The 22,983-nt window shown below is 38.4% G+C and overlaps 1 protein-coding gene across 1 annotated transcript; it reads left to right on the top strand.

Moving 5' to 3' along the window:
- Positions 1-45: 45 nt before the first annotated feature.
- Positions 46-22,569, top strand: sec61b (SEC61 translocon subunit beta). Its single transcript, XM_061954877.1, has 4 exons — positions 46-213; positions 580-677; positions 14,125-14,229; positions 22,171-22,569. The coding sequence occupies exons 1-4, from the start codon at positions 211-213 to the stop codon at positions 22,256-22,258; spliced, it is 294 nt and encodes a 97-aa protein (XP_061810861.1). The 5' UTR covers positions 46-210; the 3' UTR covers positions 22,259-22,569.
- The last annotated feature ends 414 nt before the right edge of the window (positions 22,570-22,983 follow it).

The raw sequence follows: 22,983 nt of genomic DNA on the forward strand, positions 1-22,983 counted from the left end.
GTGTCAAACTTGAATTAGTGACAGGCATATATTTGACCACCTAAAGGTCCTCGGTTTTTGCAGTCGTGTCCTTTTAATACTGGTGTAAGCTTTTCTTTCCCCTCCCAAGTTCTGTCCATTCACCACTGCCAACTCTTTATTTGACGTGGACTTCATCATCATCAGGAAAGGAGCTCAGGGACTCAGCTCGCTTCAAACAAATAAAACAAAATGGTAAGATTCTCTGTCTTCACCTGCAGCTGTCTTCCTATAACGAAGCGGAGCGCTTGTAAATATAAATACGTTTAGCTATATGTTAGCCTGCTAGCATTAGCTCCACATTTGTATACGTGGCCTTCCTCGCAAGGAATTAAGGCGTTTATAACGATCACAATGCCCTCGATTTGATATTAATATACATTATGCATAAGTATGTCTGTGACTCTGTCCATGTGAACAACTATTTATGTTATGGACATGGATAAAAGACAGCACATGTCTCAGTTAGCAGTTTCTTTAGTCATTTGTTTGCTGCAAGGATGTAATGTACAGTAATGACAGATACTTGTATTCTGTATTTAATGGCCTATTTCCCCCCAGCCTGGACCAGCTGCAAGTGCAACCAATGTTGGGGTTTCTAGCCGATCCCCCACTAAGACCGTGGCCCCCCGGTCAGCAGGCTCCACTGTCAGACAGAGGTAAACACACACACTTTCAAACTAACATGCCCTCAAAGCATCAGGTTTGACTTATTAACACATTAATAGTAAAATAAGTAATATGAGCAACTGCCTACGAATAAATGCACGTTGAAACAGTTATCTTTTATATTAGATTAGTTTATTTCAAAGGGGACAGTGCAATTTCATAAAAACACATGACTACTAATGGTTTAAAAAGCCAGAATTAGCCAGAAGGCTAGTTTTCATCTGTAGTCCCCTGGCCATGATGTAAAAAAGGCAGAAAAATGACAGTTTAAAAGAAAGAGAGAGAAAAAGAAAAAAACACACAATACATATACAATATGATGAAAAATAAAATACAACATCACAACATAACATTTATCTTAGCATCAATACAGGCTCATCTTTTAGTGCTGGCAGCTGTAGGCGTTGATAAGCCACATTTTCCATTTTTTTGTGAAGGCCTTGTAAGTAGTGACCAGTTTAACCTCCCCAGGTACTGAGTTCCACACATTTGCGCTCCTTACTGACCAGGCCGACTTACTGAAAGTGCTCCTGCGCAGAGGAATATAACAGTCACTTCTGACAGAGCCTTGAGTGACACGCTCACGGCTGTTTCTTTGGCTGATGAACTCTGCTGGAGCCAATTCATGCAGTACTTTGTAGGTCAATTTTAAGTCTGCAAATGTGTGAAGACTGTCACAGTTTAAAATACTGTATTTTTTTTTACATTTTATACATTTTTTTGTCCTGTGTTTTTTTTTTAACTTTGACCAGCCTGAGACCAGCTGGTAAGGCAATAGTTGAAGTGGCTGAAAATCCATCCATCCATCCATTTTCTACCGCTTATTCCCTTCAATACAATTTTGCAGCTTCAGTTGACATTTCATTTCGAATTGCACAAAGATTTGCGAGATTAAACTTGAGATTAATCTAATTGGAGGAAACTGCCCATGATACTGTAAATGAAGCTAAGTACTCTAAGACAGTAGTTATCAAACATTTTTTTTTACAGAGTACCACCGGTATAGCTCGGTTGGTAGAGCGGCCGTGCCAGCAACTTGAGGGTTGCAGGTTCGATCCCCGCTTCCGCCATCCTAGTCACTGCCGTTGTGTCCTTGGGCAAGACACTTTACCTACCTGCTCCCACTGCCACCCACACTGGTGTAAATGTAACTTAGATATTGGGTTTCACTATGTAAAGCGCTTTGAGTCACTAGAGAAAAGCGCTATATAAATATAATTCACTTCACCACCTCAAAAAAAACTTGGCTCTCCAAGTACCACCATAATGACATTGAAATACAGTAGCGCAGTAAGCCTATGTATTCAATAAAAACAAGGAATATGTTTTATTTAACAAATATATTTGTAATTTCTGGCCACTGTGACATTACACACAGTTTGAGCGGTAACACTGTTTGAATTTAGGAAAATAAAACACTGTACTTTAATCAAGTGGTTCTTTTGCGTTCCACTAGATAGAGCACATGAACCACAGATGAAGAATCACTGCTCTGGGAGAAAACATGTCACACTAATTTTCACACACACAATCGACCCTCCTAAAGCACAGATGTCAAACCCCAGCATTTTATATGGCCCGCAAAAGGCCGGTAATAATGTGCGTCAATAAGGATCTTCATCTTTCTTATTAAATGTATTTGTTCTTTCAATTTTGTCAGAAAAGTTGCAAGTACTACATGTAACTGCTTTTCTTTTAAACTTTGTTATCTGATCATGCAACAATTATACATATATTCAAAAATTGTTTTTGTTGAAAATAAAAACACCCCTGTTCCAAACTATATAATTATTTGATCATGCAACAAGATATTTCACAAAATGTTTTATCAAAAAATAAATACTTGGATAATCCCGTGTTCAACTTCTTCCACTTCTGATACGAAATTAATTTTAGAGCTTTGAGTATTGGGTGATTCTAATATTAAACAATATCTTTTGGAATCATAGAAGTGTGGAATGTTACAAAAGGTTAAGATAAAGTGAAATAAGTCAGAACAATAATAGGTTTGAAAAACATTCACCTATTTCAGTGCTGTATATTTTGCTTTGTCACTAGTAGCACCGGTGCTACGAAATGGAAAAGAAAAAACAGTAGCACCAAATCTTTTTGTAGCACAGAACATTTTTTGTAGCAATATGTAATGTCCTAAACATCACAATTTCATTATTAACACTCAAACAAGGTAAACGTGTGCATATATAAACACAATGCCATCATAAGGCCTACTGTAACGCTAAATTAAACACAGAGAACGTCTTTAAACTGTGCTAGCACTGTCGCTACCACGTGTATGGGCCTATATCCTGATATAGTTTTACCCATAAACTAACCCATACATGGAAATATTTGTTGACGTATCTAAATATCCCCACCATTCCTTGATTTCAAATTTTCAGGACTGATGGGGATCCCAAATACCGTACACAAAAAACGGTACCAATAAATAAGAAAGTAGGTTTTGTATAATAAGATCCTAATTTAAGAGGTGTTTTGAGATAAGAAAAAGAAAATGCCTTGAAAATAATACAAGAAAAGTCAAAGATAATCGCAAATCCTTTAAAAAAAACATTTTACCTATGCTCAATTATTCAGATAACAAAAAAACAAAATAACATGTGAAATAAAGTACCATGTTTAAAGGTTAGCAGCAACATGAAAATAATTGACGTGTTAACGATTGTTTTTATAGGTAAATATTTTTATAAGACAGACACACACAGGTTTTAGCATTGAACACCAACCTGCTACACAGCTCTCAGCGCAACTGATCAATCACTTGTCTATTTGGTTATGGTTATGGTGTAAATTTATTTCAAAAATGCTAAAAAATGTAATCCAAAAAACATTTTTCTCTAGTTTTATCAAATTTGAATGGATTTACTTTAGGAGCAAAATGTGATGAAATGGTGGAAATCCCTTTTCGCACATGTGCGATATTTTTTTTAAATTTGCACTTTCTATTTTTGGGCGCATTTGCAAGTAAATTGGTCGCACCGCACGGTCCTGTATTTATTACTAACCTTAAGACAGACTTCTGCTGTCTTCAAGTTGAAGTCAAGTGGTAGTTGTTTTTTGGCAACACTTAGTGTTCTCAGTTATTCATTAAATTAAGCTATTGATGCCTTAAGTTAAATGATGCGGACATGTTTGTTACTGGATACTTTCTAATACACTTTGGCCGTGGAAACAATGTATGGTTAAGTAATATGCAACTACAATTATTTAATTCTTTCTTATATTGATGCCATTATTGTTCAACTAATGACAGTTATAATATACTGTATTTTTCAAACCAGAGGGCGCACCGAATTATAAAGCGCACTGCTGATGAGTCATTTTATATTGTTTTTTCTACACTTCTTTGTGATCTACATAACATGTAATGGTGGTTCTTTGGCCAAAATGTGGTATAGATGATGTTTTACAGACCGACAAGCTTTCTGACCGTCTCCTCGGGATGTTTTGTGGACCGTCTTTACCTAGCTTCACTTCAACAGCATCTTCTCCCCGTCATCTTTGTTATACAGATGTAGCGTGTAAGAACAGGAGTCAAAAGAGTGTTAAAAGATGGATCTGTTTTGATGACATTCAGATTATGCTTTAATCAACAACACAGCAGTATCTCCTCATCCAGGGCTCACTGAGTGAATTACCCAGAAACCTACTACGCCCGTAGAGTTTAGCGCTTTCATAGCGAGTCTACTGACAGATTTAAGTTAAAACTATATGCTACTTTGTATTAAAAATGGCAACAGCGGAGGATGAATGCTCCACAACAAGAGAATAGAGAGAAATAGAGCTTATTGACTACGTAGTCGGCACAGACTACAAGGGCGGACACGCGCACATTTTCAGAACTTATGCAGTTTCCACATCAACAGCTACCAATGGCTGGGTTGCATATGACGCTACATCCGGTTCACGTCCGTTTCATTTAGTACGCGTTGTGGTCAAGCCAGCATCTGTTCTCAATAGATACTTGGCGCAATTTAGCCTTTCTCAAAGAAAAATGCCCTATGTTTGCGTTGTTTTCGGCTGTACGAACCGCCCAAATTGTAAAAAGGATAATTGTTTCTTCAGAGTTCCTCAAGAAGTAATCAAGAGGGACGGAAGACTGAAAGATTTTACGAAACGAGGACGAGAAAAGTAGCACGCACTGCAGTCAAGGGAGCAAAGTTGAAGAATGCATGAGTTTGTAGTGATCTTTTCGTTAAAGGTTTGTTTCATATACTTTTGACGTTTAGTGTTTCCCATGGAAGTATTATCTTGATATTATTTGTATTTCTTAAAAAGCCTTTTTGATACGAGTGTTTCGTGAAGCACCAACTCGGCGACTTTAAGTAAAAGAAAGCCCGACACACGTTTAAAAAGGTCTCGTTCAAAAGAGACGCTCGAGGAATGCCAGTGACACTTTCAGACTCCCAATGAGAAGAGTGAAGACGAAGACCTGCAGTAAATACAGTGTCTGCCAAAAAATAGTAAGGCCTTCATAATATAAGGAAGAGTACTAGAAAAAGTCAACTTGGATATACTTGAGTAGTCAATGTAAAGCTTGTGTAGCAGTATACAGTGCATCCGGAAAGTATTCACAGCGCTGTTACTTTTTCTACATTTAGTTATGTTATGTTATTCCATCTATTTTGGTCCTCAAGATTCTACACACAATACTCCATAATAACAATGTGAAAAGTCTTGTGAGCAAAACCAAGAAGAGCAAAGCTTTTACCAAAAGCAACAATCATATATGAAGCTTTCAGCACAAAGTTGACATCTATAGTTTAATTTTGAAAAGACGGGGAAAAACATGCATACTCATAAACGGCATGTGCAACAAACATTGGTGTAGATGCAAAGTTAAATCATGAAATGCAACATTACCCGAGCACAAACGATGCAAATTTATCCGGGAAAATCCTGATACCGATTTCCTTGACTTAGCCATACACAAAGAAGTTGTAGGTTTCAATGCTTTTCCAAGTTTTCATCTGTTTTGTCGTGTAGAATGATGTATGGAGCCCAAGATAGTTCAACATGTCTGGAAACGCGACCAACGAATAATCTTTTATCACTTGACAAACATATTTTTTTAATAAAAGTATAGGGACCTATTTCATTGCATAGTTTTTGCTTGCATCTTCTTTTTTCAGGAAGATCTATGCCTCTTGCGTACTAAGTTTGCATGCTGCCATAATGGCTTGGTTGACCACTGTTTTTTATTTCCGGGAAGAAGTCATGTGTCGGAATACAAGCTGTAGGCAAGAAAATTGGTTTTGCATAATATTGCGAAACAAAACGCCAGATAATACGTCTCCTAATAGGTGACATTTTGGGGACCATATATACACATTTATAATAATACCTGTATGTTGAAGCACAGTACGTCTGACTAGAGCAGCCGTAATGCTCCACGTTCCATTAAGCTGTGCGGCTTCGTAGCTTACCAAAATCGTATTAAAACATCTTGACATATTTTCAAATGTGCAGGGTGTAATGTTCTCTATCCTCAATGAAACAACAGTTTTGGGCTTGCCTTGCTAGCATCATCTTGCAGTCCTCACATATTTCTTATGTGTAACTGCCATCTACTAGTCACACTTGTCATTACACCATGTACCAACTATAATTGCTTCACCTCGGTAAGCACATCCAGAATTAGTACCGTATTTTCCGCACTATAAGGCGCACCGGATTATTAGCCGCACCTTCTATGAATTACATATTTCATAATTTTGTCCACCAATAAGCCGCCCCGGACTATAAGCCGCGCCTACGCTGCGCTAAAGTGAATGTCAAAAAAACGCTGCGCTAAAGTGAATGTCAAAAAAACAGTCAGATAGTTCAGTCAAACTTTAATAATATATTGAAAACCAGCGTTCTAACAACTCTGTCCCAAAATGTACAAATGTGCAATCACAAACATAGTAAAATTCAAAATGGTGTAGAGCAATAGCAACATACCGGTAATGTTGCTCGAACGTTAATGTCACAACACACAAAATAAACATAGCGCTCACTTTCTGAAGTTATTCTTCATTCGTACCGGTAAATCCTTCGAATTCTTCGTCTTCGGTGTCCGAATTGAAAAGTTGCGCAAGCGTGGGTTCCAAAATGGCCGGCTCCGTCTCTTCGAAGTCATCGGATTCAGTGTCGCTGTTGTTGTGCAGCAGTTCTGTGAATCCTGCCTTCCGGAAAGCTCGGACCACAGTTGTGACCGAAATATCTGCCCAGGCATTTACAATCCACTGGCAGATGTTGGCGTATGTCGTCCGGCGTTGTCTGCCCGTCTTAGTGAAGGTGTGTTCGCCTTCGGTCATCCATTTTTCCCACGCCGTTCGCACTCGTGATTTGAATGCCCTGTTGACACCAATATCCAGCGGTTGGAGTTCTTTGGTTAATCCACCCGGAATGACGGCGAGTGTTGTATTTGTGTGCTTCACTTGTTTTTTGACACCATCTGTGATGTGGGCGCGCATAGAGTCGTATATCAACATGGACGGAGCAGCGTGAAAAAAGCCACCCGGCCTCTTCGCGTAAACTTCCCTTAACCACTCGCTCATCTTTTCTTCATCCATCCATCCCTTCGAGTTAGCTTTTATGATGACGCCGGCTGGAAAGGTCTCTTTTGGCAAGGTCTTCCTTTTGAATATCACCATGGGAGGAAGTTTCTGGCCATTAGCATGGCAAGCTAGAACCACAGTGAAGGATGACTTCTCATTCCCTGTGGTGCGAATATTCACCGTACGTGCTCCCGTTCCACAGTGCAGTTCACAGGAATATCAGTTGCTGTGAAATACGGTAGTAATCCGTGTGCGGATGGAGAGATTGCGTCTTTTTATGAACCGGATCCTTGTCCTTTGTAGGAGCCATTTTGTGGTCTTTACAGATGTAAACAGGAAATGAAACGTACGGTGATATCCGCGCGTTTTTTCTTCTTCTTCCGGGGGCGGGTGGTTGCTTAAAGCGCTTCCTGTTCTATGGGGGCGGGTGCTTTCCTTGGCGGTTGCTTGCGTAGAAGAAGAAGCGCTTCCTGTTCTACCGGGAAAAAAGATGGCGGCTGTTTACCGAAGTTGCGAGATCGAAACTTTATGAAAATTAATCGTAATAAAGCGCACCGGGTTATAAGGCGCACTGTTAGCTTTTGAGAAAATGTGTGGTTTTTAGGTGCGCCTTATAGTGCGGAAAATACGGTATGTGCATTAGGCACATCTGTTTATAAGGCGCACTATCGATTTTTGAGAAAATTAAAGGATTATAAGTGCGCCTCATTTTCCGAAAAATAAGGTATGCAAAGGTTGTGTGCTATAGTGTGCTTAATTTTTGTATAACTGCTAGCTCCTAGTAGCTTTCGCCTACCATGTTTAACCTTTGCAAAATATTTAACTAAAATAGAAGAAAATACAAACTTTTTTGTTGATATCAACCAGGGGCAATATCAGATTGGGGAACCCCTAACCTAAACATTTGCACTTTTAATTTATAATTTTAAATACAAGGCTTTAATTTATTTACAATTGTATACACTATTTTTACTGTTACAAGCGGCCCTTTGAGGGCAGCCATAACTGTGATATGGTTCTCAATTAAAAATAAGTTTGACACCTCTTTCCTAAAGTGATCGTACCATGATTGCTTTTAAACAACCTCATTCTCCCTGCAAGCGTGTTCCATCAGGAGATTAAAATTGCAGATAGATGTTTTCACCGCTGGCGTAATCGCTGCCCAATCAAGAGGGTGCACTGTTGTCTCGTTATAAAGCTTCTTCATTAACATCTTTTTAATCCCATCAAATAACTCCCTATCATCATATGCTCTAGCTGGCCTTCCACTGACAAGACGGCTCATAACGATATCCATGGTTTTATTACAAAACTGAGCTACTGTTGCTTTTAAATGTAAAGGACCACAACGAAGAGGAAAACAATGTAGTAAAAAAACGTAATTTTGCTATCATGAGGACAAAGTAGGAATTTTAACGAGTGGATGTGTAACTATATTTTTTATCCTTGTAATTAGGACTGCAAAGATTAATCGCCTAAATCAATTAATTTGATTAGAGAAATAAAGCTTTGGTTTAAATGGTTGCTTCGATTAATCGTTTGAGTGTAACTAAGAAAAATGTATAAAATTCAGACTGCATGAATTGCCCGGAACTTTAAATAAGCTAATATGGTTTCTGCACGGCTGCCGCGATACAGCGCAGAGTTTTATTTATTTTTTATTTTCATTAATACACACACTTTAAAAGACAATTTTGTATGTTGATGTGTGTTTGTAAGAAAACAATGAATGAAGATTATGGCAAGCAAAAAAATTGTTTTTTATTTCAACTACTTTCCCTGAAATACGCAGTGAGTCTATAAAACGTTTTATCGAATTACTCAATCGAACAAACAAATCGATTTCAATTACTAAAATAATTAATGGTGGCAAGCCCTACTTGCAATATTTCTGTGTTCTTGCACAACTATTTTCCTAATAGCATGACTTTATTATGGGGGGAAAAAATTATTACTCTAAAATAAAACATTTATTTTGGAAAACATGTTTACCTGTCATGCCCACTCCACTGAACCTTTTTCTGTGTAAATATCATAATTATGGTAAACTACAAAAAAATATTCTTTATTCTGTTAAAAGTGCCTGTATTTCCAACTTTTTTACTTTTTATATTATAACTTAGTTCTCGCGAATGTATTTAATTTAAACTTTTTTTCTTGTTTAACTCTTGAATCTACTTAATTTAAAACTACGTCAAGCGACAGAAAACGGACAATATTTTCTTGACTTTCAACGCTTGAAATTCTTTAACAGATTCAGACCTATCCATAGATATGTTTTTTTTTACATATTTGTAATATTTTTAATGGTTTGTTCTTTTTGTGACAAAAAATATGTATTATGGAAAGAACACAAAATATGCAATATTTCCAAAAATTAGTTACAAAGTGGAATACTTAAAATGAGGTAATTACACATTTTAATCGGTCATTAATTCATAACACTGATTTTGAGGCCTTATTATCATTGGAAATTTTTTTTTTTTCGAAAAACACACAAGATCCCTCTTTAGCCAAAAAACTGATGCACTCAAATTGTTATCACACACACACACATATATACATATATATATATATATATATATATATATATATATATATATATATATATATATATATATATATATATTCTAACTTTCAACACTTTAGATTTTTTCATATGCTATTTTTTTAAACTTTCAACGCTGCAGATTCTTCAACAGCTTCAGACCATATTTATAGATATGTTTTTATGTATTTGTAATGTTTGTTTTATCTTATTTTTGTAAAAAAAAAAAAATCTTCCAAAAGTTAGTTGCAAAGTGGAATTTCGGTACTTTAGATGAGGTAATTACAGCCTTTATAACAGTGGTTCTCAAACTTTTTTTGTCATCCCCCACTTTGGACAAGGGGGAGTTTTCAAGCCCCACCTGCCCCCATCGCCCCAACAGAACGCTAATGCCAAGCTTAACATTTTCAAATTTATTGAACATCAAATAACATCAAGTTGTATACATTCAAACTCAATAACATAACATAACATCAAGTTCAATAATAAATAAGATAACTGTGCAGCTGTGGTATAACTTGCATCAAGTTCAATAATAAATAAAATAACTAAGCATGACTGACACCAGGTCTATTGCAGCGGGGAGAATGAGCTGCTCGGCAATTGTGTGAGGGTGTCATGTACTGTTTTGTCATGTCCGAGCCACCGTAGCATGTGTTCAGTGTGTGACGTCACGGGAGGGAGGGAGAGTTTGGACTCTCGAAGTTGTTAATAAACAGGAGCGATCCGAGGCATTGAGTTGAAACGTGTTGCCTGATTATTATTAAATTAAGACACCTAAATAAGCACATAGGTGAAACCGAGGACATAACATGTGTTTTTTTGCATTGTGCAATTCTGTATGCAACTCTATATGAAGCTATTTGAGCGTTACTGTTTACTGATGTAGCTTTTACCATGCGCTTCTCCTGTTGACGGTACTCTGTCAGTTTTCTTTGAAATAAATCAAGTGGCTTATTGACGTGATTGGGGTGTGTGGTCTCGAGGTGTCTCTTTAATTTGTTGGGTCTCATGCTGTCTGCTGCTAGCGCTTTTAGACACAGAACACACAGGGGTCTCTCCTCTGCCTCCACCACCACTGCCGTGAATCCAAGAGCAAGATACCCTTCATCATATTTTCTTTTCGGTTGGCTTTATGGTTGATTAGGCCCGTCAGATTTTTGTTTTTCTGCAGGCGCTGGCTCTGGCTCTGGCTCGACGACCTTTGAGGTGCCAGTCACAAATGTATCCATTTTGTGTAATTGTGGTCCACACATTAGCCTGCTACCCATCCGCGCGAAAGTTTGATCCGCTTAGCCCCGCCCCCATTAGTTACTGTTGCTATGTCTGTCAAACTTTCGCTCCTACCGAAAAATTTAAAGCCTACAGGAAAAATAAGTAATTTACATTTATTTATATAGCGGATTCCACAGACAGAATCACAAAGTGATTTACAGTGTGTATAGAAAATGAAAGCATAGTAAAAAAAAAAATCTAAGAATATAATTAAAAAAAAAAAAATTTAAGTGAAATGTCCTCCCGTTCCTCGCGCCCCACCTGTCATGTCTCTATTCCCCACCAGTGGGGCGTGCCCCACACTTTGAGAAACGCTGCTTTATAAGATCAATAATTTGAGCAAAAAGATAAAATTACATCAGATTACATCAGATGACAAACATCCTTTTATTGCTTTGATACAAAAATAGTCACTTTATTTCAAGTCCTAAAAGTAGACCACTTTATTTCAAAGAATTATACATCACACAGTGACAGTGGTGGTAATAATAATGATAATAGTAGAGTAGCAGTGATAACAGGGATTTCTCTTTCCTCTCGTCTGGTATCAAAGGATTATCACCACTCCTCCAAGCAACCAACATGTAAATAAACACCATTACACTACAATTTATACTATATATATAATTCATCATTGTGCTTACCTTGTGTAAATGGTCCACTGCCCCTTTGCAAGCATTGTAGTCTATAATCCACATAATCTGTCGGTTATCTAGTGGTTTAGTGGTACCACTGTACATATATACACACTGACAGTCAACACAAAATGTCCTAATAACCACATGTACACACCTTTTGTAGCAATAACAACCCACCACGTTCATTGTTAAATTGCATTCAAGTCATGTGAATATATGCAAATGCACTGTGTATGAATGATTCATATCTGTCTCACACATTAACTAGTGGTTGAGAAGTGTAATTACACCCAAGATACATTTTCCTTGTATTTCAAAGGGAGATGCTTAGATTCGTTCCGTATTTGTGGTGAAAGAATTATAACGTGTCAGGTTTGTTACATAGAAAAATATGTGTTACAATATAAGTTAATAGGGAAGAAAATTTAGAAAGTGACTAAGGGCCTGATTTACTAAGATCCAAATACCACGCGCTAAACCGCGTATGCAAGAAATAAAATAGCATATTCTATGAGTGGGCATGTTGCGTGTGATTTACTAAAACTGCGTGTGCACTTGAAAAGTGGTGCAGTTCGCCTTGTTTAAATGAGGATTTTGCATGCATGCAGGGCTTTTACCACAAAGACGATTATTCTCCTACCTGTGTGCAATGTGTTGAACTGGCGGCACACATCTATAAACCGTAACACCTTTTCTAAATCGCAATCTAGACAACAGAAACATATACACATTGACACTTAATTCTCATTGACACTTAATTCTTTGCGCGAGGCTGTGTATCGCATCACCAGCGCACCCGTGCATCTGGAGCTAGACAATATCCATAGTAGGACGCCTTCATGAAGGAGATTTAGTAATATAGTTCTTAATTATTTAAAAAAGAAACGAACAACCCATTAAAAAATGTTCAGCATCAATTGAATTCACTTTAATCAGCCCCATAGGTCATCCAGCAGCTATAAAATTATGAAAGAAAATTGCTGTACAGACGATAGGTCTATTTTTTATTTCTGACTGTCCAAAATGTTTAACACACACACAAAAGACGGAGGATTCTCGTCTGTCCATCGTCTGTCTTTGCGGCGCGAGCACTTATCCTACAGCCATGTGTGAAACTGTCTGTTTGCATGTCCTTCTGACATATGCTAAATAAAACGTAAATAGTACTCTCAAAACAGTGATGGGTGTTGATAAACCACATTGCGCGTGCTAAATAATTATATTTGCATTTTCTTCTCCCAGTATTGTGGGCGTTTTGATGATCATTATATATTTTGCATATTAATGAAGACCAACTCAAAATGGATTGCACGCCTTTCTGCTCACTTAACAGACACAATCCACTTTGCACACGTTTAGTAGATGAGCTTTGCATGTGCTTTGAGGTTTGCACATGTTTTTAGTACACGCAAACCTTTAGTAAATCAGGCTCTTTGTGTATAAATGATTATCTTAACCTTTAAATTTAACTGATTTGTCAAAGATGGATAAAAACGCAACAAATTTGAATTTTCTGGTCAAAGCAGACTCAAAGGTTAATAAGTAAACAACATACCGTATTTTTAGGACTATAAGTCGCAGTTTTTTTCATAGTTTGGCCGGAGTGACTTATGTGTGAAATTATTAACACATTATCGTAAAATATCAAATAATATTATTTAGCTCATTCACGTAAGAGAGTAGACGTATAAGATTTCATGGGATTTAGCGATTAGGAGTGACAGATTGTTTGGTAAACATATAGCATGTTCTATATGTTATAGTTATTTGAATGACTCTTACCATAATATGTTACGTTAACATACCAGGCACATTCTCAGTTGGTTATTTATGCGTCATATAACGTACACTTATTCAACCTGTTGTTCACTATTCTTTATTTATTTTAAATTGCCTTTCAAATGTCTATTCTTGGTGTTGCGTTTTATCAAATACATTTCCCCAAAATAATGCGACTTATACTCCATTGCGACTTCTATATGTTTTTTTCCTTCTTTATTATGTATTTTCGGCTGGTGCGAATTATTCTCCGGAGCGATTTATACTCCGAAAAATGCGGTAATTTTGATTGGGGAGTAAAAATCTGTCCTTTTCCCATGTGACAAATTATCTTTACAATAAGACATTGTAACATATTTTTTTTCTCATTGATGCAATGTTTTTCTTGTGACATGACACTTTATTTCGATTAGCAAAATTTCCTGCTTCAGGAGCAGTATGATATTCTTTATTGTTGAATTCAAAAACAATTTCTGGATGTATTAATTGATTAATTGATTTTTTTGCATTGTAACTTTTTCTGTTTTTCCCGAAGTGCAATATTTTCTGTTTAGTTCTTCAAAGGCACATTTTAAGTATTTTTTGAACATATTTATTAACACATGGTTTATTCTACATATACTTTGCTGTTGCGCAGGAAAGTAACCAGCAGTGGTACCCGTAGTGCTGGCAGGACCACTGGGTCCGCCGGTACCGGGGGAATGTGGCGCTTCTACACCGAGGATTCGCCGGGACTCAAAGTGTAAGTATTTTTCAATTTTAATGTCATATTAAACCAACACAAACTCCTATAACTTTCAATCCTGCGTCAAGCAGCCTTCCAGTTATTAAAGACAGCATCCTGCCCCTTAGTCGCAGGCGAACGTGGTTGATCGATGGCGCTGTGCTGCTTATCGAGTGTGTGTCTCCTGGCGTCGAAGGAGGGCACACTCCTCGCACGCCGCCATATATTGAGTGCACGTTTGTTCCCGCGTTTAGACGGCTCTCGCAAAGCTTCATTAAAGGATCCACTCTGAAAGGTCAACTCAATTACAGCCTTCTGACAGGGATTGTAGGGAGGAGAGGGTTGGCATGGCGATGCTGTTGCGTAGAGCTGCACCACTCCTCCCCCACTCCGTCCCTCCTTCAGAGAAGAGAGCCCCTCCTCGTGTCAGTTGCTCATCAATAAAAGGAGACTCTCCACAAAGTACTTGGACTTGAAAGTTAATGAGACTTTTTTTAAATGTGTTACTTCTTTGTACTTTGATGGCTGAGGTGTAACTTGGGTTAATCAAGGCTGCTGAGTGGTAAAGTAGGCTCATCATAAGGATAATATATTGGAAAGGATCATACATACCATGATCTCTTATAATTGTATTACATTGACAAATATTGGTTTGTTTTTCAAAAATGTACTGATGGGGGACCGTGTCAGGGGGATTCTGCAATACCAGCAACCCGAATGCAAACTTTGTTTCTCCCTGTTGTGTTGAAAACAATTGTCGCCATCTGACAAGTATTTTTTTAAGTCACACTAGATGGAATGCAATGTTACATACAGTTGTAGCAATAAGAGGGCACAAGTGTATAAATAATTCCCTGTAGCCTAGACCCAAATAGGGCTGAGCAATAAAGTGGTATCAATATATATCGCGAGAGACAAGTAAAATCAATTGAAAAAAAGTTTGATAAATGAAGTGCTGACTTCCTTCCGCCTGAATGCAGCTGGGATAGGCAAGTTCCAGCCCCCTGTGATCCCGTGAGGGACAAGCGGTATGAAAATTACAAAATGGAAAAAACGTTTTTTTTAATGTACAGGACATCAAAAGCAATATTTAGGTAGACATATAACATAAGTTACATTAACATCTTCATCAAGGCATGATCGTAACAATCAACATTTTGTATTATGCATTATTAGGTATGCAGTGCATATATGGTAAATGGTAAATGGGTTATACTTGTATAGAGCTTTTCTACCTTCAAGGTACTCAAAGCGCTTTGACACTATTTCCACATTCACACATTCACACACTGATGGTGGGAGCTGCCATGCAAGGCCCTAACCACGACCCATCAGGAGCAAGGGTGAAGTGGTCTTACAGCGCCCCCAAATGCGGTTGCTTGAGGACAGAGATAGTTTTTTAAATGCGCACGTGTGGCTGGAGATCTTGTTAAGATGTTAATTTAGGCAGTGGCTCTTTGTTAAGGCGGCTGCCTTAACAAAGCGCTGTGGGAAACCCTGGATATATAGATATACAGTACAGGCCAAAAGTTTGGACACACCTCATTTCAATTAGTTTTCTTTATTTTCATGACTATTTACATTGTAGATTGTCACTGAAGGCATCAAAACTATGATACCTGTGAAGTGAAAACCATTTCAGCTCATCGAGAGAATGCCAAGAGTGTGCAAAACAGTAATCGGAGCAAAGGGTGGCTATTTTGAAGGAACTAGAATATAAAACATGTTTTCAGTTATTTCACCTTTTTTTGTTAAGTACATAACATATATTATGTAAATATTACATATCCATCCATCCATCCATTTTCTACCGCTTATTCCATGTTATATTTTATATTGCTACTACGGTACATTTTTAGTCTGTTTTATACCTGCATTGTCCTTTCCATCCTTACACTTTCCATCCTTTGTAACTGAGCTACTGTGTAGAACAATTTCCCTTGTGGATTATTTAAGTTTGTCTAAGTCTAACTCCACATGTGTTCATTCATAGTTTTGATGCCTGGATCTTTGAAAATCAGTGCACCCAGTCATAAAGGTGTTCTTATTCTTAGCCCGTTTAGATGGCGTGCATAACATCTTTCCATCGTCATAAGTGAGCCCTGTAGCCACTTTTCATTGAAGCTTCGCTTCTTGGGTTTATCGCTCGCCATGACGAAAACGATAACACGCGGGAGTCCTGATTTGTATTTATTTGTGATTTGTGATCGATAAAACGTTCGGCGAATCAAAATTTAAGAAAATGTACCGGAAAGTGCATTACTTTGAAGTCGACCGATAATTAAAAATTCGACCCAGCAAATATAAACAAAATAAAAGACCGGCGGAAAGTGATAATCGATTAAAAAACAACAACTAGCAAACCAGGCGGTAAAAAAAAAAAAAAATCTGCATCCTTGGGACGCGCGGACTTCCGGAAAAACGCATCCCTTCGGATTTCAATGCGTAAAATGACAAAAAGTGCGTTAACGCCAACACTGGTGTATATATAGATAGATATATATCGCTCTCTCTCTGCTACAAACGTTCTATCCTCTTTGTGTGTCCCTGCAATTTCTCAAACACAAACATGCTTCTACTCTAACGGACTGTTTCCATATCCATAATTTGATTCACAGAGACGTCGCGAGGTACTACGAGCTGGCAGCAGCCGCTTACATTTATTTATTTAGACCCTAATAATCTGAAGAAAATGAATAAACAAATGTCAGCTCTAAGCCTCTTTCACAGATTCTGCAAAGAAGCATTTATTCGCCTGTGCATTTCATACAGAACCAGGTGACACAACAATGTGCGTTTCACACAGCAACAAAACAACCCACAGTCAAAACACTCCCTGGCGTTGTAGCATTCCTTTCACACACAGGTCGGTGTTTCCCACAGAAAATCAATGGTGGGTGTCTCATTTGCATATTTGGTTATAATTCTTTTGCGTGTAATTTTGGAACGCTAAAGAAGAGCGGAATAACGTGGGAGACCAAAAGTGAGTAAAGAAACATAAGCACAATTGGAACCGATGCGGTACCATTTCCCAGTACCTTGGAATTGATAACAGTACTCTCTGGTACACATTTTCTGTACTTTGGTGTGTTTGTAGTAATCAATGTAATTTTTTTTAACAATAAAATGTTTTTATTTTGTTTAACATTTAACTGATAATGATAAATGCGCTGTCCAGTTGTAATGTTTCTTTCCTTATACTTCTGAGTCTCCTTTGCAAGTATTATATAGAGTCCACCACATAGTCGATATTACATTTTTTTAAGCATATTCTAAAACTTCTTTGTTTGAAATTAAGCATTTTCAAGCATAACAATGGCAAAATTAACTAATACTATTAGATGTTCCGATCAGTGATTTGTGCTGCTGATTCCAATACCGATCATCCATAATTGAGTTTAGCCGATACCGCTCATATGTACTAACTGTATTTATTTATGATGAGTACTATTGACGAGAGCTGTGAATCTTTGGGGACAACACAAAAATCAATACTTTTTTAATAACATTGGGATTAACTACATTTGTAGATACTTGGATAAACAGCTCTGATACATTTCTATATTACTTACAAGAAAACTGGTTTTGTTTGATAAAATTCTACCTAAACATTTACTTAAGTGGCTGGACAAGACAGATTTTCGCACACAAAAAAAAAAAAATCTTTTTTTAAAAAAATAGATTAAGAATCATTAATCACAATTCATTCAAACATTTATTTTTTTTGACACACCTACTATTGACAATTTAAAATATCAGCACAATATTTTAAAAAGTTCATTGTTTTCTTACATACAATTGTTTATTCAAAACGGTCAATACTACACAAAAACTGAACTAAAGCAAAAACCTTTTAAAAGTGGAGCCTTACAAGCTTGCTTCGTTTGTTGGCATGACAATGGTATTACTACCTCAAGGTAGGGCTGGGCGATATGGACGAAAAAGTATATAGATATATTTTTGCTTAAACTCTATATTCGATATACATCTCAATATATTTTTCGGTGAAAATATACATATAAAGATATTCATTTTTGAGCGAGATTCACTGAAATTGAAGTGAATGACAACTGTACTGTAAACAGTCAGTGGCACTTTTATTAACCCAATTAGTCAAGATGGGTATTTACAACACAGAAAATAAACTGTTTAAGTAGCACATAATTACATAACATAAATAAAATGGAAAAATATTCTTTCTACATAAAATAAATAACATTGCTGCGCAAATAATACAACATGTATCAAACTCAGATAAAAACATTTTTGCAGGCAGGCACTTTTTAATTCCCAATCGATGATGTAATGGACACATACGTCCGTTTCTTGCGTCCTACTAGAAGTGGTCCACGCAAAGTAAGTGACTTTACTTAATTGTGCGGCTATGATCCTCCTCACTTCATCATACATTTCGCTTAATAATTCTCTTTTCTCTTCTCTGACTCTCGTCGTCATTTAGGATGTCTGTTATTTCCCTTCCTGGTTCCATGACCCGCCCTATCTTGCCTCTGATTGGCCTGTGCCTAATGTTCTGCTCTACTCTTAACCAACCTTGACTCATCATAGTAAACAACCTGACCAATCATGGATGTTCTTATACGTAAACCAACCAATCATTGATCTTTCCCGTATATGTTGTCACCTGCCCGTAGAGTTGCACTAGTCCAGTTCTTTCTCTTATCCCTCTCACTTCTTTTGTAGCATGTAGCTGAGCTAACCGCTACATGGGTCTGAAAATAGCTAAGCTACGTAAATCGCTACTTTCCCGAGCGCGGTGCACACTGCTACTCACTGCTCATGGGGTTGGGTAAAATGCAGAGGACAAATTTCACCACATCTAGTCAATCAATCAATCAATCAATCAATGTTTATTTATATAGCCCTAAATCACAAGTGTCTCAAAGGGCTGCACAAGCCACAACGACATCCTCGGTTCAGAGCTCACATAAGGGCAAGGAAAAACTCTCAACCCAGTGGGATGTCAATGTGAATGACTGAGAAACCTTGGAGAGGACCGCAGATGTGGGTGACTTCCCCCCTCTAGGGGAGACCAGATGCAAGGGACGTCGAGTGGGTCTAGCATAATATTGTGAAAGTCCAGTCCATAGTGGATCTAACATAATAGTGAGAGTCCAGTCCATAGTGGGGCCAGCAGGAGACCATCTCGAGCGGAGACGGGTCAGCAGCGCAGAGATGTCCCCAACCGATGCACAGGCGAGCGGTCCATCCCGGGTCCCGACTTTGGACAGCCAGCACTTCATCCATGGCTACCGGACCTGTGCCCCCCCTCCACAAGGGAGAGGGGGGCAGAGGAGAAAAGAAAAGAAACGGCAGATCAACTGGTCTAAAAAGGGGGTCTATTTAAAGGCTAGAGTATACAAATGAGTTTTAAGATGGGACTTAAATGTTTCTACTGAGGTAGCATCTCTAACTGTTACCGGGAGGGCATTCCAGAGTACTGGAGCCCGAATAGAAAACGCTCTATAGCCCGCAGACTTTTTTTGGGCTCTGGGAATCACTAATAAGCCGGAGTTCTTTGAACGCAGATTTCTTGCCGGGACATATGGTACAATACAATCGGCAAGATAGGCTGGAGCTAGACCGTGTAGTAGTGTGTGTGTGTGTGATCATCGTTGGTACTTTAAAAAGTGGCGAAGCTACTGCCAATCTACTGGGAAATGTAGTTAAGCTACGTAGCTGCTGGTGTCGCTGCTGGTGGCACAGTCAGGCTTAGAGATGATGTTTGTTAAGAAATTATCGATGTCGATGCCATTATCGAATCCTCTTATCGAACCGATTCCTTCTCGATTTTCTTATCGAATCCAGATAGGTTGTTGTATGTGCCATGAGTTCCAAAAGCCGTAGATGTTATATGACTGGGCCGGCACGCTGTTTATAAGGAGGAAAAGCGGACGTGACTGAGGACAGCATGCGGCCGTTATAGGGTGAAGGTTTCAGGTGAGAGAGGATGCTAAAGGCACGCCCCCAGTGAGCATATAGTGCTGCTATGTGCGTTGTAAATAAAACAAATTGCAGACAAACATCACCAACATGGACGAGTTGCCGCTCACTTTCGACATTCCGGTGAAGCACACTGTGGAGAAGAAGGGGACCAGCACGGTAGCGAATGGATACGCACAACGGGGCAAGAGAAGTCGGCTTTTATTGTTGTGCTAGCTTGCTATGCTAATGGACAACGAGACTGACTTTGAAAATGATGAGAGGGAATCTTGCGTGTCGATGGATAACTTGCCCAGCTGTTCATTTCGGACACAGAAGATGAGGACTTTGATGGATTTGTGGATGAGGGTTGATCAAAAAATAATGTGAGTACATTGATAAATACTTCAATAAAGTACAACCCAACTCAGCTTTGCTCCTGCTGCCTTTTTAAAACAGCGTCCATGCATGCTAGCGTATGTTTTAAGATATCGTATGTTTAACCATGCCTGCGCCCAAAAATACGCTGCGCCTTATTTATGCGTTAAATACAGAACTAGCACTGACACGGCGCATTTTAATACGGTGCGCCCTATGGTCGCGAAAATACGGTATAGTGGCTTCAATAACGGGAACCGGTTCTCAAAAAAAGGATTTGAATCCATGGAATCGGTTCTTTTCTTATCGAACAATCGGGAGAACCGCTTTTTGAACATCATCCCTAGTCAGGCTCCATATTTGCTTGTGTTGTTGTTGTTGTTGTTGTTGTTGTGGGTCAGTGCAGTGGGGGGTAGACGACAAGCACCGCTTGGAAGGGGGAAGGGGAGGGGTTTAATAGCCCATGGAGTATTGCGGGGGAGAACAAGGAACACAACAAATAAGCGGCGTTTGGTCATTTTAACGTGAAAAAAATGATATCGATATTACGATATTTTCTTAATTCATTTCGTGTTTAAAAATATATTCTTGAATTCTTACAAACTCGATATATCGCCCAGCCCTGCCTCAAGGTAATAGGCTGAGGCTGAGTCCGCTGTGAGTGCTCGTTTACCCGCCAAGAGCTTGAGCCGATGTTTAGTCTGAAACTAAATGCGACATCACATGCAACAAAGGTATTGAAGTATGTTACCTTTTGATTTTACGTGCATCAATCAGTATCAGGTAAGTATCAAATTCGTACCCATCCCTAACACAACATATGTTTCGCATCTGTTTTAAATCGGTTCCGAATTTTCAAAAATCTGTTTTTATTTTCATAAGAATCAGTTTTAAAATGTGTTTTTAGACCATCTCCATGCAAACAGAAGGAGCTTTTGTAACTTGTCACCTGTTTTGATAAAGTTTAATTATAATTATTATACCCAAGAATACATTGTGGAAATCGGTTTGAATCGAGAGTGGTGTTGAAGCGATTCAGAATGGAATCTTCACCCCAGGAATCGGAAACAAATCTAATGGTTATGTACCCAAAGATTCACACCCCTCTTTGCTTGTTGTTTTTTGTTGTTGTCCACAAACATAACAAAACCGCCTGTAAGTGACCTTAGACGGGGGAGGGACCCACAGCAGCCCCCCGCTGCTCGTGGAAAAGAGCGATACGTGCTTTCCTGTCACTCTGTTAGAAAGCCATACTGTCTCTGACAGTCACAATTGAATGCATCCACCAAAATAAAACCAGTTAAACCCTGTAGAAGACATATCACCCTCTTAAGAGCTTCTGTGATTTAGAAAAACAAACAAACAAGTATCTCTGCGGTCTAATTAGTCACTGAATATAGACACAAAGTTGCTAAGTTGGAATCACTGACCCCTCCTGCTACATCTTCTTATGCTCTGGCATACCAGGTGTGTATGAAGGGATTGACAAGCGTTTGTGAGCAATGGTGATTAGATGGTTCCAAATACATTAGTGACTCCGCGTTTGCATTCTGTGTTGCTATCATTGATGCAGACAAATGTCAGCGTTTACAGGCCATGTAAAGGAATGACTAACCAAAAACGTGTTTTTTGTCGCCACAGCGGCCCCGTGCCAGTGTTGGTGATGAGCTTGCTCTTCATCGCCTCTGTTTTCATGCTTCACATCTGGGGAAAATACACCCGCTCTTAATGACCGCCGACCCTCGCCATCTTAACCCATTGGACCAGGACCAAACCGCCGACCCCATCGTCTCCTCCCACCAGTACCAAGCACATAAAAACTGGATTTTTATGTGGGACATTTTCAACACTTAGATGTTCTCGTCCACAGCCTCGACACAGCAGCGCCTTCGGACAATTAGATTCATTTCAGGCATCCTCTCTTCTACAAAAAAAATACATCCTTGCAGCCTGGAACATTTTTTTGTTAAAAGCATTTGTACAAAATGTAATTTTTATTTGTACAATAAAAAAAAAAAAGAAATAAAATTGTTGATTTTATTCCGAAGTGATGATTCAGACCAGTGATTGTTATACACAGGCTCCATCTAGTGGTACGCCAACTAATCAGATAGTGTTCAACCTGGGGGTAATGTTAAAAATATTAAATATACCGTATTTTTCGGACTATAAGTCGCAGTTTTTTTCATAGTTTGGCCAGGCTCCATTGCGATTTATATATGTTTTTTTCCTTCTTTATTATGCATTTTCGGCAGGTGCGACTTATACTCCGAAAAATACGGTACTTGTTAAACCCTGGACTTGTTTTAATGAATACTTGGGCCTGCCATGCTACTGAAAAACAAGTATTTGGTGAAAAAAAAGTTTGAAAACCACTCATTCAGCATAATCTATCTTAGTTTCAAGCTAAAAGTGAATTATTTTTCACTTTCATGCTGATTTCACAGAGCAGAA

Source organism: Nerophis lumbriciformis, linkage group LG04, assembly GCF_033978685.3.
Source record: "Nerophis lumbriciformis linkage group LG04, RoL_Nlum_v2.1, whole genome shotgun sequence".
In the NCBI taxonomy this organism is placed as follows: domain Eukaryota; kingdom Metazoa; phylum Chordata; class Actinopteri; order Syngnathiformes; family Syngnathidae; genus Nerophis; species Nerophis lumbriciformis.

Excerpts from the sequence above, each read along its gene's own strand:
- sec61b (XM_061954877.1), top strand. Across the intron at positions 678-14,124 it reads GGCTCCACTGTCAGACAGAG|GAAAGTAACCAGCAGTGGTA; the intron begins GTAAACACACAC and ends GCTGTTGCGCAG. Across the intron at positions 14,230-22,170 it reads GATTCGCCGGGACTCAAAGT|CGGCCCCGTGCCAGTGTTGG; the intron begins GTAAGTATTTTT and ends TTGTCGCCACAG.